General features: G+C 43.1%; 1 protein-coding gene across 1 annotated transcript in view; it reads right to left on the minus strand.

Annotated features, from left to right (window-relative positions):
• GPATCH1 (G-patch domain containing 1) overlaps positions 1–14,847 on the minus strand; it is a 45,007-nt gene that overhangs the window by 2,360 nt on the left and 27,800 nt on the right. The window contains exons 13-18 of the mRNA XM_066349369.1: positions 14,551–14,678; positions 12,969–13,105; positions 12,459–12,625; positions 7,263–7,479; positions 5,178–5,285; positions 1,337–1,434 (exon numbers count right to left, since the gene is read on the minus strand). Coding sequence (XP_066205466.1) covers positions 1,337–1,434; positions 5,178–5,285; positions 7,263–7,479; positions 12,459–12,625; positions 12,969–13,105; positions 14,551–14,678 — 855 coding nt within the window. The remainder of the gene's footprint in view (positions 1–1,336; positions 1,435–5,177; positions 5,286–7,262; positions 7,480–12,458; positions 12,626–12,968; positions 13,106–14,550; positions 14,679–14,847) is intronic.

The following is a 14,847-nucleotide window of genomic DNA, read 5'->3' on the forward strand; positions in this document are numbered from 1 at the left end:
ACACAGCTGTGCACCCACTCACAGACTTGATCCTCTAGGGACAGGCACAGCAAACCAAGCAGATACAGGCAGGACACTGCCTTGACACTTAGCCCCCATCTTATCCAAGGTGACCCCTGCTACTTCCTGTGAATCTGACTGGTCCATTTTGTTAGGCATATGTGATAAACTATACATCAAGATGGCAAACACCCTGGAAATGCACAAAGAAGAAACTAGTAGAAAGTCAGAGAATAACAGATACACGGGTTAGAAACAAATGAACTCGGTTTTTGAACCTGTCAGCATCAGTCTTTTTCCTTTCTCTACAAGACACTTACCTCATCGTCTATACTCAGGAATCCTTTCTTCTGATAGCCAATAAGGGAGCTGTCTACTGCCCAGACCACTTTGTACCCAACACTGTTAACTGAATCAAAAGCCTGTGCCTAACTGAAAAGAAGACATGGACGATGAAATGAGGGATGTCCACAGCGAACACACAACTAATAATTCCAGTTTTCTTAACTTCAAATGCAAGCTATGGACCAACGTCTCCATGTAATGATGACAAAGTAGTTGAGAAATGTTCAAAATAATACCTTCACTTAATATTGAATGAATAATCAAAAAACACTTTCATTATTTAATACTCAATCATTATTCTAAAATACATAAATATCCTTTTTCCTATTTTTTAATGCTCACAAATTTAAAAATTTTAAGTACAACTAAACAAATCATTTTGTCTGAAAGAAAAACAAAGTTTCTGAAAATCAAGGGTTTACCTTTTTTTTTTAGCAAGAGAGAGAGAGAGAGATAGGGACAGACAGGAAGGGAGAGAGATGAGAAGCATTAATTCTTTGTTGTGACACCTTAATGCTTTCTCATAATGGCCTTGACTGGGAGGCTTCAGCTGAGCCAGTGATCCCTTGCTTAAGCCAGTGACCTTTAGGCTCAAGCCAGTGACCTTTGAGCTCAAGCCAGCGACCATGGGATCATGTCTATGGTCCCACGCTCAAGCTGGCAACCCCACGCTCAAGCCTGTGAGCCCATGCTCAAGCCAGATAAGCCTGCACTCAAGCTGGCAACCTTGGGGGTTCAAAACCTGGGTCCTCTGTGTCCCAAGCCAATGCTCTATCCATTGCGCTACTGCCTGGTCAGGCTTGAGGGTTTAAATTGAATGTCTAGTCTACACTTCTGTCAAGGTGTCGAAAAGCCCCCATACCCCCATCTTGGTCACAAGATACTCTCTTCCACAGGCTTCATGTGTGGCCCCTGGGGGCTTGTCTGGATTACAGAAACAAGAGCAACAGACCCCACACTCTTGATCCTGGGACACCCAGAAGAGACTCACCTTCTCTTTCTTCCGTCTGTGCTCTTTCTTGGTCTTGTGTTTGTCTTTGTTCTTTTTATGTTTCTCTTTTTGAGGAGCCTCAAGTTTCTGACGAGCATCTGAAACACAAATGCAGTAAACACATGAACTATATATAGGGGAAAATAAAGGCTAAATTATTGACTTAGGAATCTGCCTTAGATGGAATGTTTAACAGTAAGGCACAACGCCCGCCCTGCCTCACTGATATACAATTGGATTAGCACAGCAGTGTTTCAGGTTTCTTTGGATATATTCCCAGAAGAGGAATCGCTGGGTCGTAAGGCAGTTCCAGTTTTTAATTTTTTGATGTAATTCTACACTGCTTTCCACAGTGGCTGCACCAATCTGCATTTCCTCCAACAGTGCACAAGGGTTCCCTTTTTTCCACATCCTCGCCAGCACTTGTTGTTCGTGGATTTATTGATGATAGCCATTCTGACAAGTGTGAGCTGATAGCTCATTGTGCTTTAATTTGCATTTTTCGATGAATATATGCATCCCAATGTTCACTGCAGTGTTATTTACAATAGCCAAGACATGAAAGCAGCCCAAGTGTCCATAAGATGAGTGGATAAAAAAGCTGTGGTACATTTACACAGTGGAATACTACTTGGTTGTAAAAAAAAAAAAAAAAAAAAGGAGGACCATTTACCCTTTGTGACACCATGGGTGGACCAGGACATCATTATGCTCAGTGAAATAAGCCAGTCAGAAAAAGACAAGTACCATATGATTTCACTTACATGTAGAATCTAATGAACAAAATAAACTTACAAACAAAATAGAAACAGACTCACAGAGAGAGAGAACAGATTGACAGCTGTTAAAGGGGAAGGGGTTTGGAGGCTGGGTGAAAAAGGTGAAGGGATTAAACCAAGAAGAAGCAGCTCGCAGAAACAGACAACAGTGTGGTGACTGTAGGAGGGAAAGCGGGGTGTGGGGAGGTAGAAGAGTAGGCCAAAGTGGGGGTGAATGGTCATGAAAGGAGACTTGGGGTGGTGTACACGTAATGCAGTGTACAGAGATGCATTATGGAATGGTACACCTAAAGACTATGTAATTTTATTAACCAATGTCACCCCAATAAATTCAATTCAAATGGATTAGCACATCATGTGTTAGCTCTATATTTAGAAGCTGCCAGAAATGTACACACAAGACCTGTGTGATCCAACCAGTATCTTGCCAGATGAAGATAAAGTCATACAAGAATGCCCACAACACCTTTGCAATTTAACATCCTTAGGTAAGCTCACAATTTGAACCTCAGTTGTGTCACCAGCTCTGTGATGTTTAGCACCTTGCTTAACCTTCTCCAGTCTCAGTTTCCCCTTCCATGAAACAAGGATCAGAAGAATCTCTATCTTCTTAGGCACAGAGAGGGTAAGACGGGACCACGCACACAAATCCCATAGCCTAGCATCTGGCACAGAAATGTCAGCTCCTCTCACGCTGTCCTCCCGTCACAAAAGCACATGAAGATGAATTTGTCTTATAAGTGGAAACACTAAAAAACTAGCATCAGAGCAACATAGTATATGTAATCATTAAAATGACAAGTTACAGGCACCTAAATTCTCCACCTCCAAATCTGACCAAAATCTTTTCATAAGTCGTTAATTTCCTGATACCCAAACAAGCAAAAACTCACAATAGTAGAGGCAGTGTAAATCATTACATTACCTTTCTCCACCTAAAGAAAAGTTCCAAGGTATTTCAGAAGTGTGTATGTTTTCCAAATCCAGTTAACAGGTGTCTGCAACTTTCTTTTTCTTTTCTTTTCTTTTTCTTTTTAATTAAGTGGGAGGCGGGGAGGCAGAGACAGACTCCTCCATGTGCCCCAACCAGGATCCACCCAGCAAGCTCCCTACAGGGCAATGCTCTGCCCATCAGGAGCCACTGTTCTGTTGCTTGGCAACCAAGCTATTTCAGAGCCTGAGGAGAGGCCATGGAGCCATTGTCCAAGACCAACTTGCTTGAACCATTCAAGCCATGAATGACTGCAGGAAGGGAAGAGAGAAAGAGAGGGGGAGAAAAAGGGGTGGAAAAGCTTCTCCTGTGTGCCCTAACTAGGAATCGAACCCAGGACTGCCACACTTCAGGCTGACACTCTACCACTGAGCTGACCAGTCAGGGCCTACAATTTTCTATTCCTATAGTTTGATCAGATATTTCAAAAACTGGCCTCTCCAAACTTTTTTTTTAATGCTAGTGTTTGGAAAATCATTTTCCCTCAATAACCCATAGACCAAATTAAGTTATTAAATACTCCAAGGATATCAAGGAAAATATGGGAAATGGGCATAAATAACTTAGCTTCAAGAGCTAACACACTTATTTTAAGCTAAATATTTGAACAACTAATGCAAATAAGAAATATATTAACTGCTATTTTTCAAAACTTCACACTTTTTACCTCTCTCTGCTTCATATCTCTTTGAAGGCTGGGTTAATTGACTAAACAATATTTATATGTGAGCACTATAGGAAACTACAAAGTAGATAACAATTATTTATTATTCATATACCTCAGCTGCATTATCAGAGGTTTGTTAATCCAGCCTTCAAAGCAATGATAAACCAGTCTCAACATTTTAATGTGAGCTGTCAATTTAAGACGGCAGTGCACAGAAGCTGTTAACAGCTATCAGAGGAGGAAGAGGGGCTGTAGGTACTTCTGAAAGAATTCATTGTATTTTATTTGTTACATTAGCCAAAGTATTAAAAAGTCTTAGAATGCCCTACGCCCTGCAATTCCCCTCCCATCACTGTGTCCTAAGTGACATTTGAGATACTTAGAACTCTACTGTAGCCTGACCTGTGGTGGTGCCGTGGATAAAGCATCGACCTGGAACACTGAAGTCCCAGGTTCAAAACCCTAGGCTTGTCTGGTCAAGGCACATATGGGAGCTGATGCTTCCTGTTCCTCCCCCACCACCTCTCTTTTCTCTGTAAAATGAATAAATGAAGTCTTAAAAGAAAAAAAAAAGAACTCCACTTTAAATATCTGATAGTTAAAAAGAAAAAAAAGGCCTGGCCACTTGACTCAGTGGTAGAGCATCGGCCCGGCAAGTAGATGTCCCGCATTCAATTCCCGGTCAGGGCACACAGGAGAAGCGACCATCTGCTTCTCTACCCCTCCTCTTCCCCTTTCTCTCTCTCCCTCTCTCTCTTCCCCTCCTGCAGCCATGGCTTGATTGTGCATAGGCCCAGGATGCTGGGGATGGTTTCATGGAGCCTCCACCTCAGATACAAAAAAACAGCTCAGTTACCAGCATGGCCCCAGATGGGTAGAGCATCAACCCCTGTTGCCAGGTGGATCCCAGTTGGGGCACATGTGGGAATCTATCTCCCCTCCTCTCACTTGGAAAAAAGAAAAAGAAAAGAGAAAGAAAAAAAAAGCTTAAAGGTCTCTGAGGCTGTAAAGCAGGGGTCCCCAAACTTTTTACACAGGGGGCCAGTTCACTGTCCCTCAGACCGTTGGAGGGCCACCACATACAGTGCTCCTCTCACTGACCACCAATGAAAGAGGTGCCCCTTCCAGAAGTGCGGCGGGGATGGATAAATGGCCTCAAGGGGCCGCATGCGGCCCACGGGCCATAGTTTGGGGACACCTGCTGTACAGCAACAACTATCATTAGGCAACAAGTAGAGTAATGGATGTAAAAATGTGGCTGAGAACTGACAACCCAGAAACAAATACTTGGCTGGCCTCATGCTGGATTAGATGGGTGGGTATATATAACAGAGTTCGAGTTGTCATATCTCAGGGGACACTGCAGCCAGTACAAACAGGTGAACCAAGAAGCTCGGGACTCACTGGGGCAGAAGACCGGAGGCAGCCGCGGGCCGAACTCTTCTCTCTCATCTACCTGCATCTTCTGTATCACGAAGGAGGGTGTGGGCTCCTGGGGGGCCGGCTCACTAGCTGAAAAACACCAGGGTATAAATTTCACATATCTGCCAAATGTTAACATGTTTGAGTCTTTAACTAATGTCTGTTGCCACCAGATAACATGTGCTCTCCTTCATCACTCTGCTCAATTAGCTCATATTAGGGCTGAGAACAGAGGAGCTGTGAACACATGGACCTGACCTCCGACCTCGCGGGCATTAGAGCTGGGAAGTCAGTCACACAATGGCACCTGCAACCAAGTGCACCAGCGTCTGTGACACAGGGGCGTGCAGAGCACACAGTGCCAACCACCTACTACAACCTGGAGGGCTGCATGACGTCCTCAAAGGAAGGTCGACAAAAATAAAACTTACAAACGGGGAAGTAAAATTATGTCCCAGCTCAGAAAGCTTATGTCACTCAAAATGAATTATCAAAGAAGAGAAAAACTGAATATAAATGAATTATCATGTTCATATTAATAATCTCATTAAAAAAAACAACAGATGACTAGGTTTTCAGATAGAAGAGATAAAAATAGAAAAAGTCTGAGAAAATAAGCATCAGAGGTGTTCACAATGCCCTGGCCAGAGAGCTCAGTTGGTTAGCATCATTCTAATACATCAAGGTCATGGCTTTGATCCCTGGTCAGGTCACATAGGAGTATCAACAATTGAATGCTTAAATAAATGGAACAAGAAGTCAATGTTTCTCACTCTCTCCCCCTTCCTCTCTCTTTTATTAAATTAAAAAAAAAAAAGCTATTCTTTTAAATAAAATTTTTACTATTTTAAAATTCTTTTCTTGCCTGACCTGTGGTGGCGCAGTAGATAAAATATCAACCTGGAATTCTGAGGTCACTGGTTTGAAACCCTGGGCTTGCCTGGTCAAGGCACATACAAGAAGCAACAACTACAGGCTGATGCTTCCTGCTCCCCTCCCCTTCTCAACCTCTCCAAAATCAAGAAATAAAATCTAAAAAATAAAATCTCAACTAGAATAAGTAGGAAAATCAACATTATCGAACACCACTATCCTAAAAATATACCAGAGATTTACACCAGATAGATAAAACAGAACACTAGTCTACACCAATTAAAAATGTACAAGAGCCTGACCTGTGGTGGCGCAGTGGATAAACTGTCGACCTGGAAATGCTGAGGTCGCCAGTTTGAAATCCTGAGCTTGCCTGGTCAAGGCACATATGGGAGTTGATGCTTCCAGCTCCTCCCCCCTGTCTCTCTCTCCTCTCTCCTTTCTCTCTCTCTCTCTCTCTCACTCTCTCTCTCTCTCTCAAATGAATAAATAAAATAAAATAATTAAAAAAAATAAAAAATAAAAATGTACAAGAGCCTGACCTGTGGTGGCGCAGTGGATAAAGCATTGACCTGGAATGGTGAGGTTACTGGTTCAAAACCCTGGGCTTGCCTGGTCAAGGCACATATAGGAATTGATGCTTCCTGTTCCCCCTGCTTCCCTCTCTCTCTTCTCTAAAAATGAATAAGTAAAAAAAAAAAAATTTTTTTTAATGTACAAGATTGCCTGACCAGGCAGTGGTGCAGTAGATAGAGCATCAGCCTGGAATGCTAAGGACACAGGTTCAAAACCACAAGGTCACTGGCTTGAGTGTGGGCTCACCGGCTTGAGCGCTGGGTCACCGGCTTGAGCATAGGATCACAGACAGGATCCTGTGGTCACTGGCTGGAAGCCCAAGGTTGCTGGCTTGAGAAAGGAGTCACTGACTCAGCTGGAGCCACCCCCAGTCAAGGCACATATGAGAAAGCATTCACTGAACAATTAAAGTGCTGCAACTACGAGTTGATGCTTCTCATCTCTCTCCCTTCCTGTCTGTCTGTCCCTCTCTCTCGCTAAAAAAAAAAATTGTAAAAGACTAAAACACCACTGACTGCTAATTATCCAATTATCCTGGTTTAAAATTACACACGAAACAAAGCTGCAGCTTCTCTAGCAACATCATCGTCATCTTAGATCCCGAAGTCCGAAACATACTGTGTGCTGCAGACGATGCTTTCACCAAGTCACCCTCCTGGGGACTTTCGAAGTTGGCCTCCCCGGTACCCTCCTGATCATCCTCGCTGTCACCCTGCTCATCCTCAGAAGATGAGGACTTTTCTTCAGAGGAGCTGGCAAAGATGGCCTTGAACAAGTCCATGGAGGGGCGGCTATCTTCTCCTTTAGTCTGTGAATCCACACCTTTGTTTTCCAGCTGTATTAACAGTGAAACAAGAGTCAGGAATGAAGAGGCAAGGGTGAAAGGAGCCGAACGTTCTAGCATGCACGCACATGTACACACGCCCACACAGACACACACATACTGGTGTTTATGTTCGTGTACATGGGTCTCCACATCCGCACACTGCCTCACTACGCCCTTATCACATACAGTATTGATTTTTGCGGTATTTCTGATTCAACAACTGCAGAATGTGTTGTATGGTAGAAGCAGCTGAACTTTCTCGTGGAGATATGCCACTACTCAGAATTGCAGAGAAAAATGCAGCAAGAAATAGCACAATGCCTCTGTCCTATTTCCAAGAGTCTATCTGAGCTTTCAGAGGTCTAATATTAAAGGTGCTGAAGTCAGTCTACTCATATGAAAATGCTGAAGAGAAAATTGGGTCCTCCACACAATGGGAAGGGAGCCAGGAACATTTCAATAAAATGGCTACAGAACTTTTCTTTGCAACTACACATCACCCTTCCTAAAAGAAGTCCAGATAGGGACATTCATATTAAACCAGATAAAAAGCCAGTAACTTTGTACACATTCAATTCAATAAGCAAAATGCAAAGGTATGAGGAAGACACAGCTCCCACCGTCCAACAGCGTATCACCAGACAGACACTGGGTAATCTAATGTGCTAAGCAATACGAGAGAGCCCAGGACTGGCCCAGATCACAATCCACTTCAGCCCTTCCGTTTTACCACTGGAGAACCTAGTCAGAGATGAGAGGCCCAAGGAGTGGATCTGGACACTGCTACCCAGCTCTCCTCACTCGCAGCCAGTGGTCACTCCCCCCATACCTCAACACCTCCAATTTCTGGAGCAACGTTACAAATACCCACATGAAGAAAACTGGTACAGGACAGTGGCATTTGTAGTTTTAAAGTAAACTCTTTTCAAATATTTAAGGAGAAAACATATACCATTCCCCACTAAAAATAACCAGGGCACCTTGAAGAATGAACTGAATCTAGAGCTAGAACTGAGAAATAAAAAGAGCCAGAAAGCAAGGCTAGAGAGTAAGAGGGGTATACCCAAAGGACACAAGAGCCAACTTGAAGGGGCTCTAACCAGCCAAACTAGTACAATTTGAGCATTAAAATAAAGAATGATAGTACCAAATTTATCCCTTTGGACAAAATAGAAAAGCATGGGTCCACAGTGACACAAAGAAATAGTTTTTAGCCTTGGCCGGGTAGCTCAGCATCCTGATATACCAAGGTTGTGGGTTCAATCCCTGGTCAAGGTACACGCAAGAATCAGCCAATAAATACATATATAAGTAGGACAGCAATGTTTCTCTCTTTCCTTCCTCTCTCTCTAAATCAATCAATAAAAAAATCTTTTGGCCCTGGCAGGTTGGCTCAGTGGTAGAGCATGCGGAAGTCCTGGGTTTGATTCCCGGCCAGGGCACACAGGAGAAGCACCTATCTGCTTCTCCAACCCTCCCTCTCTCCTTCCTATCTGTTTCTCTCTTCCCCTCCCACAGCCAAGGCTCCATTGGAGCAAAGTTGTCCCGGGCATTGAGGATGGCTCTGTGGCCTCCTCCTCAGGTGCTAGAATGGCTCTGGTTGCAACAGAGTGACGCCCCAAATGGGCAGAGCATCGCCCCCAGGTGGGCGTGCCGGGTGGATCCCAGTCAGGCGCATGCGGGAGTCTGTCTGACTGCCTCCCCATTTTCAACTTCAGAAAAATACAAAAAAAAAAAAATCTTTTAAACTAAAAACAAAGTTTGATGAGAAACAGTATTTATATTTCAAAGCTCTTAAATATTTATTAAAAATAATTAAGTAAAAATTAATAAGAAATAAAATATTTATTAATTAGAAAGGGGAAAAGATTAACTTTACCATGAAAAACCCCAAAAGGCACCACATTACTCAAGTGATCAAAGTGAACGTCACCAGTAACGGGACACACTGACATCCTGCACCTGGCTGGGATCAATGACAGCACAGCAGCACCCTTGCCGAGGAAGTCCTACGGAAGATGCAGAACCTGAGTCCAGCCCTGAGCTAACATCAGACAAGCCCAAATTGGAAGATGCTCTTCACAATACTGGCTTATAATCTTCAAAAGTATCAAGATCATAAAAGTCAAGGAGAAAAAGAGGAACTGTTCCAGACTGAATGAGACTAAGGAGACATGACAGTCAAATGCAACAAGTGATGCTGAACTGCCTCCTTGTTGCTACAAAGGACATTATTAGACTGGTAGGCCTTGAATGGGTCTGAGCATCAGATAGCAGTTACACGTCAATGTCACTTTTCAATTTTGATGGATGTACTTTGAATATAGAGGAGATTGTCCTGTTTTGAAGGAATCACAGAGGTGATGGCACAGCTTATGCTCAAGTAGTTCAAGAAAAGTTTTATCTGTACTGTATTTAAGCTATTGAGATCATTTCAAAAATGTTTTAAATCATATAAAAATTCAGGAGAGAAAGCCTGACAGTGGAGCAACAGGAAATCACATGGCAATTCCATAGAAGAGTTACGAGTCTGATATATTTATGGCAAACTACAGATACCAATGTCACATGTGTGGACCATAAACTGAATGACAGGTGGGTGATCTCTGTGTTCAAAGGCATTTCTGGCCTTTCATGGTGTTGATATTATTCAATGTACAGGCAGAATTGTCATAAGTACATAGGATATTTACTTATGTACTTATACAAGCTGATATGTACTATTCAAGCTGATCTTTTTTGTTTTTATTTTTTCTGGAATATAATAAGCTGTCCTGGAATAAAATGACAACCACAATACACACCAGATATACATCATCTAAGTTTACAAAGCTTCCTCACCGCACCCCACACATATTCTCCCATCAAAAGGTGTGAACATTCACATTTGTGCTGACTCAGAAGTTCCCAAAGAAAAAAGTGTTACCAGTCCAAAATGGCTTCCTTGGCCCTGGGCTGAGCGAGCGGGCCACCATGACCCAGCCGTGAACCAAGAGGCTGGGGCTGGAGGCCCTGATAAGGACTGCTTAACACCTTTACTTTCAGATGAAATCCACGAAGGGATGAACGGGGAGCTTTATTACCAATAGAGCCAAATCCCTTTCCTCACCTGCCCTCCTCTCCCATTCTAACCTCATGCACTGGTATGGGTGCTTGGTTTTAAAAAATCATGTTAACAGAAACTTAGAAGCAGAAAAAATATATATTAAATAACCCAGAGAGGGGGAAGAGATCTTCGGGTGCCACGGCTAATAAGTGAAAAACTAAGAAAACAAAACTTCCCAGAAAAGCCTGACCAGGCGGTGGCTCAGTGGATAGAGCGTCGGACTGGGATGCGGAGGACCCAGGTTCGAGACCCCGAGGTCGCCAGCTTGAGCGTGGGCTCATCTGGTTTGAGCAAATAGCTCACCAGCTTGGACCCAAGGTCGCTGGCTCGAGCAAGGGGTTACTCGGTCTGCTGAAGGCCCGTGGTCAAGGCACATATGAGAAAGCAATCAATGAACAACTAAGGTTTCGCAACGAAAAACTGATGATTGATGCTTATCTCTCTCCGTCCCTGTCTATCCCTCTCTCTGACTCTCTCGCTGTCCCTGTAAAAAAAAAAAAACAACTTTCCAGAAAAAATGACCCAAATACTATGTCAATATAATTTTTCAGAAAATCTAGGCTTTCTAATCTAAGGACCGTATCACATTTTATCACATATCATAAAATCCCTGAGTAGGATTTTATGCCATTAAAAAAAATAACAGTAGCTCCGACCAGGTAGCTCAGTTGGTTAAGAGCATTGTCCTGATATGCCAAAGTTGTAGGTTCGATCCCCGGGGTCAGGGCACATAAAGTATACACCAATAAACCCATAAAGAAGTGAGACAACAAATCAATGTTTCTCTTTCTCTCTCTCTAAAAAAGAAGTAACAGTAAAAGCTGAATGGAGAGGTTCCAAATCCATGGTGGCAGCTGCCAGACTCTAAAGGAGGGGAAACTTTTTCTCTGACCACAGATGCCAAGGTCCCAACAATCTGGATCAAATCCACTGCTTTTTTTCCTTCCTGCCCTCCTGCCACTTGACTCCAGCCATAGAGAAAGTCACAGGAAGTGCAAGGCAGAACAGGGCACCTAAAGTCCCAGCTTTCTGACTGGAGAATGGAAGGAGGAGCCCAGCAAGTCAGAAAGTGACAGAAAGATCATGAAGAGGAGTTCAAGAGGGTGAGCCTACAAAGTGGTCCATGAGCTTCTGGCTCACCTCTGAGCTCTGCCTGTGTCGATCTGACTCTAAACAAGCAAACCAGCCTAACCAGGTGGTGGCGCAGTGGACAGACCATTGGACTGGGATGCAGGTGACCCAGGTTCAAATCCCTGAGGGCATTGGCTTGAGCACAGCCGCTGCCTGCTTTTGTAACTAAGATTTATTGGTACATAGATGTACTCAGTTGTTGTTTTTGTTGCTTTTTTTTACAGAGACAGAGAGAAAGTCAGAGAGAGGGATAGACAGGGACAGACAGACAGGAACGGAGAGATGAGAAGCATCAATCATTAGTTTTTCGTTGCGCATTGCAACACCTTAGCTGTTCATTGATTGATTTCTCATGTGTGCCTTGACCATGGGCCTTCAGCAGACCGAGTAACCCCTTGTTTGAGCCAGCGACCTTGGGTCCAAGTTGGTGAGCTTTTGCTCAAACCAGATGAGCCCGCGCTCAAGCTGGCGACCTCAGGGTCTCGAACCTGGGTCCTCTGCATCCCCGTCCGACGCTCTATCCACTGTGCCACAGCCTGGTCAGGCTACCCAATTGTTCTAATACTGCCTGTGCTTCCTTTCACATTCAACAGCAGGGCTGAATAGCTGCAACACAGACTATAGCCCACAAAGCCTTTAATATTTATGTAATACCCGGCCCTTCACAGAAACAGCGTGCTGACCCCTGCTCACTATAGAGAAAGGTAAAGGCCACAGCTAGCCTGGCACAGAGGACCAGAGCCCCAAGTACCTTGTCTGAGGGCGATTCCTTCACATGCTCTTCCTCTTTGTTTATTAATGGACTAGACTCTTGTTTAAGTGGACCAACTTTTGATCTAGCCAAACTTAAGAATTCACTAATGGAATCTTCTTTCTTTTCTTGTTTAGATGTATCCCATCTGGATGGTTTCCTTGATTCTAAAAAGTAGGACATAGATATAACATCAGAATTAGCAAGCAAAAAACAATTTCTTCATCACAGCTCTTTAATTCATTCAAGAACTTCAGTGAATCTGTTACAGGGAAGGCACTGTGCAGCGCTGTGGATGTGGCAGAGGCTGAGGCAGAGTACCAACCCCAAGGAGGACACATCTGGACCATTACAGCATGAGCCAAGGTATCCACATGAGCAATTCTCCCAATGGAGGGAGAGTTTACACGTTATGTATCCTTAGCATTAGATGACCCTTCACTTTTGTCTTCCCAATGGTCTAGGGCTTGAGACCATGGGCAGCACATAGCCCGGGGAAGCCCTACTCACTGTCGGGACCTCGGTGCTGCGGTACTTTTTCACTTGATGCTTGAGTTGTCGGCAAAGAAGCTGTCTCTGGGAGTGTCAGAAAGTTGAAGACTGAGTATTTGTCACGTTTCACTCTTGGTAAGCCAACTAAAGTTGAACTGGGGATTGAAAAATATATATAATATATATGAATATGATTTTAATAACAACTGTGAGAATAACATCCAATTCCTATCAAGCTTTCCATCTCATGTTCTCTACCAGTTGTTCCTCCACTTAGCCGAAAAGATCCCCTAAGATGTTTTCACTTGTCAAAGCAGCTTAAAAATTCATAATGGGTGACTTCAGTACCCATTAGATTTTTCCTGATTATAGTAAGAGCTAGAATTTAACTTTGAAGATGGATTTCCATTAAGGAAAACTTCCACTGCTAAAAATACAGTTGATTCTGAACAGCACCAGTTTGAACTGCACAGGTCCACTTATATGCAGATTTTTGTCAATAAATATCATAAATGTATTTTCCTCATGATTTCCTTAACATTTTATTTTCTCTACAGTACTTTACTGTAAGAATACAATATGTTTAATACATATACCTACAAATTAATGTGACTGTTTATGTTGTCTGCCAGCTTCTGGTCAACAGCACTATTAGTAGGTAAGTTTTTGGGGGAGTCAAAAATTGTATATGGACTTTTGCCTGAATGGGCAATGGATAGAGTGTCAGACTAGAACGCTGAGGACCCAGCTTCGAAACCCTGAGGTTGCCGAGTTGAGCATGGGCTCACCAGCTTGAGCATGGAGTCGCTAGCTTGAGCATGTGATCACAGACATGACCCCATGGTCACTAACTTGAGCCCAAGGCCACTGGCTTGAACCCAAGATTGCTGGTTTGTGCGCAAGGTCACTGGCTTGAACCCAAGATTGCTGGCTTGTGCGCAAGGTCGCTGGCTTGAGCAAGGGGTCACTGGCTTGGCTAGTGGCCCCTGGTCAAGGCACATATGAGAAAGCAATCAGTGAACAACTAAAGAGTCACAAGTATGAGTTGATGCTTCTCATCTCTCTCCCTTCCTGTCTGTCCCTGTCTGTCTGTCTCTCTCTCTCTCTGTAGCTAAAAAAGGGGGAAAAAAGTTATATGTGGACTTTTAACTGCACGGGGCCAGTGCCCCTAACTGCCACATTGTTCAAGGGTCAACTGCCTACCTAAATTTTCTGATAAAGTCTCTGATTCAACTGTATATGCTTTCTTGTGTTGTTTATAATCAAATAAGAAGGTACTAGACTTTTATAAAGAATTAGAAAACATAAATAACATTTTAAATGTAAACTGTATGTGCATCATTGAAAAGGTAGCAAATTAGACAAGCATTGAGTTTTTATAACTTGACATATCTGAGTTTCATTATCTTCAATATGGAATAAGTTTGCTATGGATGTCGAGTGTTTATTTTTTTAGTAACACATAAATAGAAGTTAAATCTACATAATCTGCAACTGAAGTAAGTTCCTCTAGAAAAATGGCATTTATATGACTATGTAAGAAGATTAACTTTAATACAGGGAATAAGTACTGATGGAAGGGCAGGGTTATCCAACTTACTCTGGATAAGGGTCAGGGACATTAAACCTCTTACACAGAAGCTTGTCGGGGTGCCACTCAAATGTGTCTCGGGTGAGCTTCCCAAACATCTTCATCTTCACAGCTGACTGCTTGTCAGTGACATCATTCTGGAAGAAGACATTCACTCTGTTTCATCAAGAGGTCACACGACTGACCCGACTGCTCTTCCATTTAAAAGTTCTCAAGCAATCTCTCAGAATTACAAAACTGCTTACGCTACATTCTTGCTAAAGTAAACAGGAAGCTGACAGCATAAAAATAACTTCTAATTCTATA

The sequence above is a fragment of the Saccopteryx leptura genome, chromosome 9 (assembly GCF_036850995.1).
Source record: "Saccopteryx leptura isolate mSacLep1 chromosome 9, mSacLep1_pri_phased_curated, whole genome shotgun sequence".
In the NCBI taxonomy this organism is placed as follows: domain Eukaryota; kingdom Metazoa; phylum Chordata; class Mammalia; order Chiroptera; family Emballonuridae; genus Saccopteryx; species Saccopteryx leptura.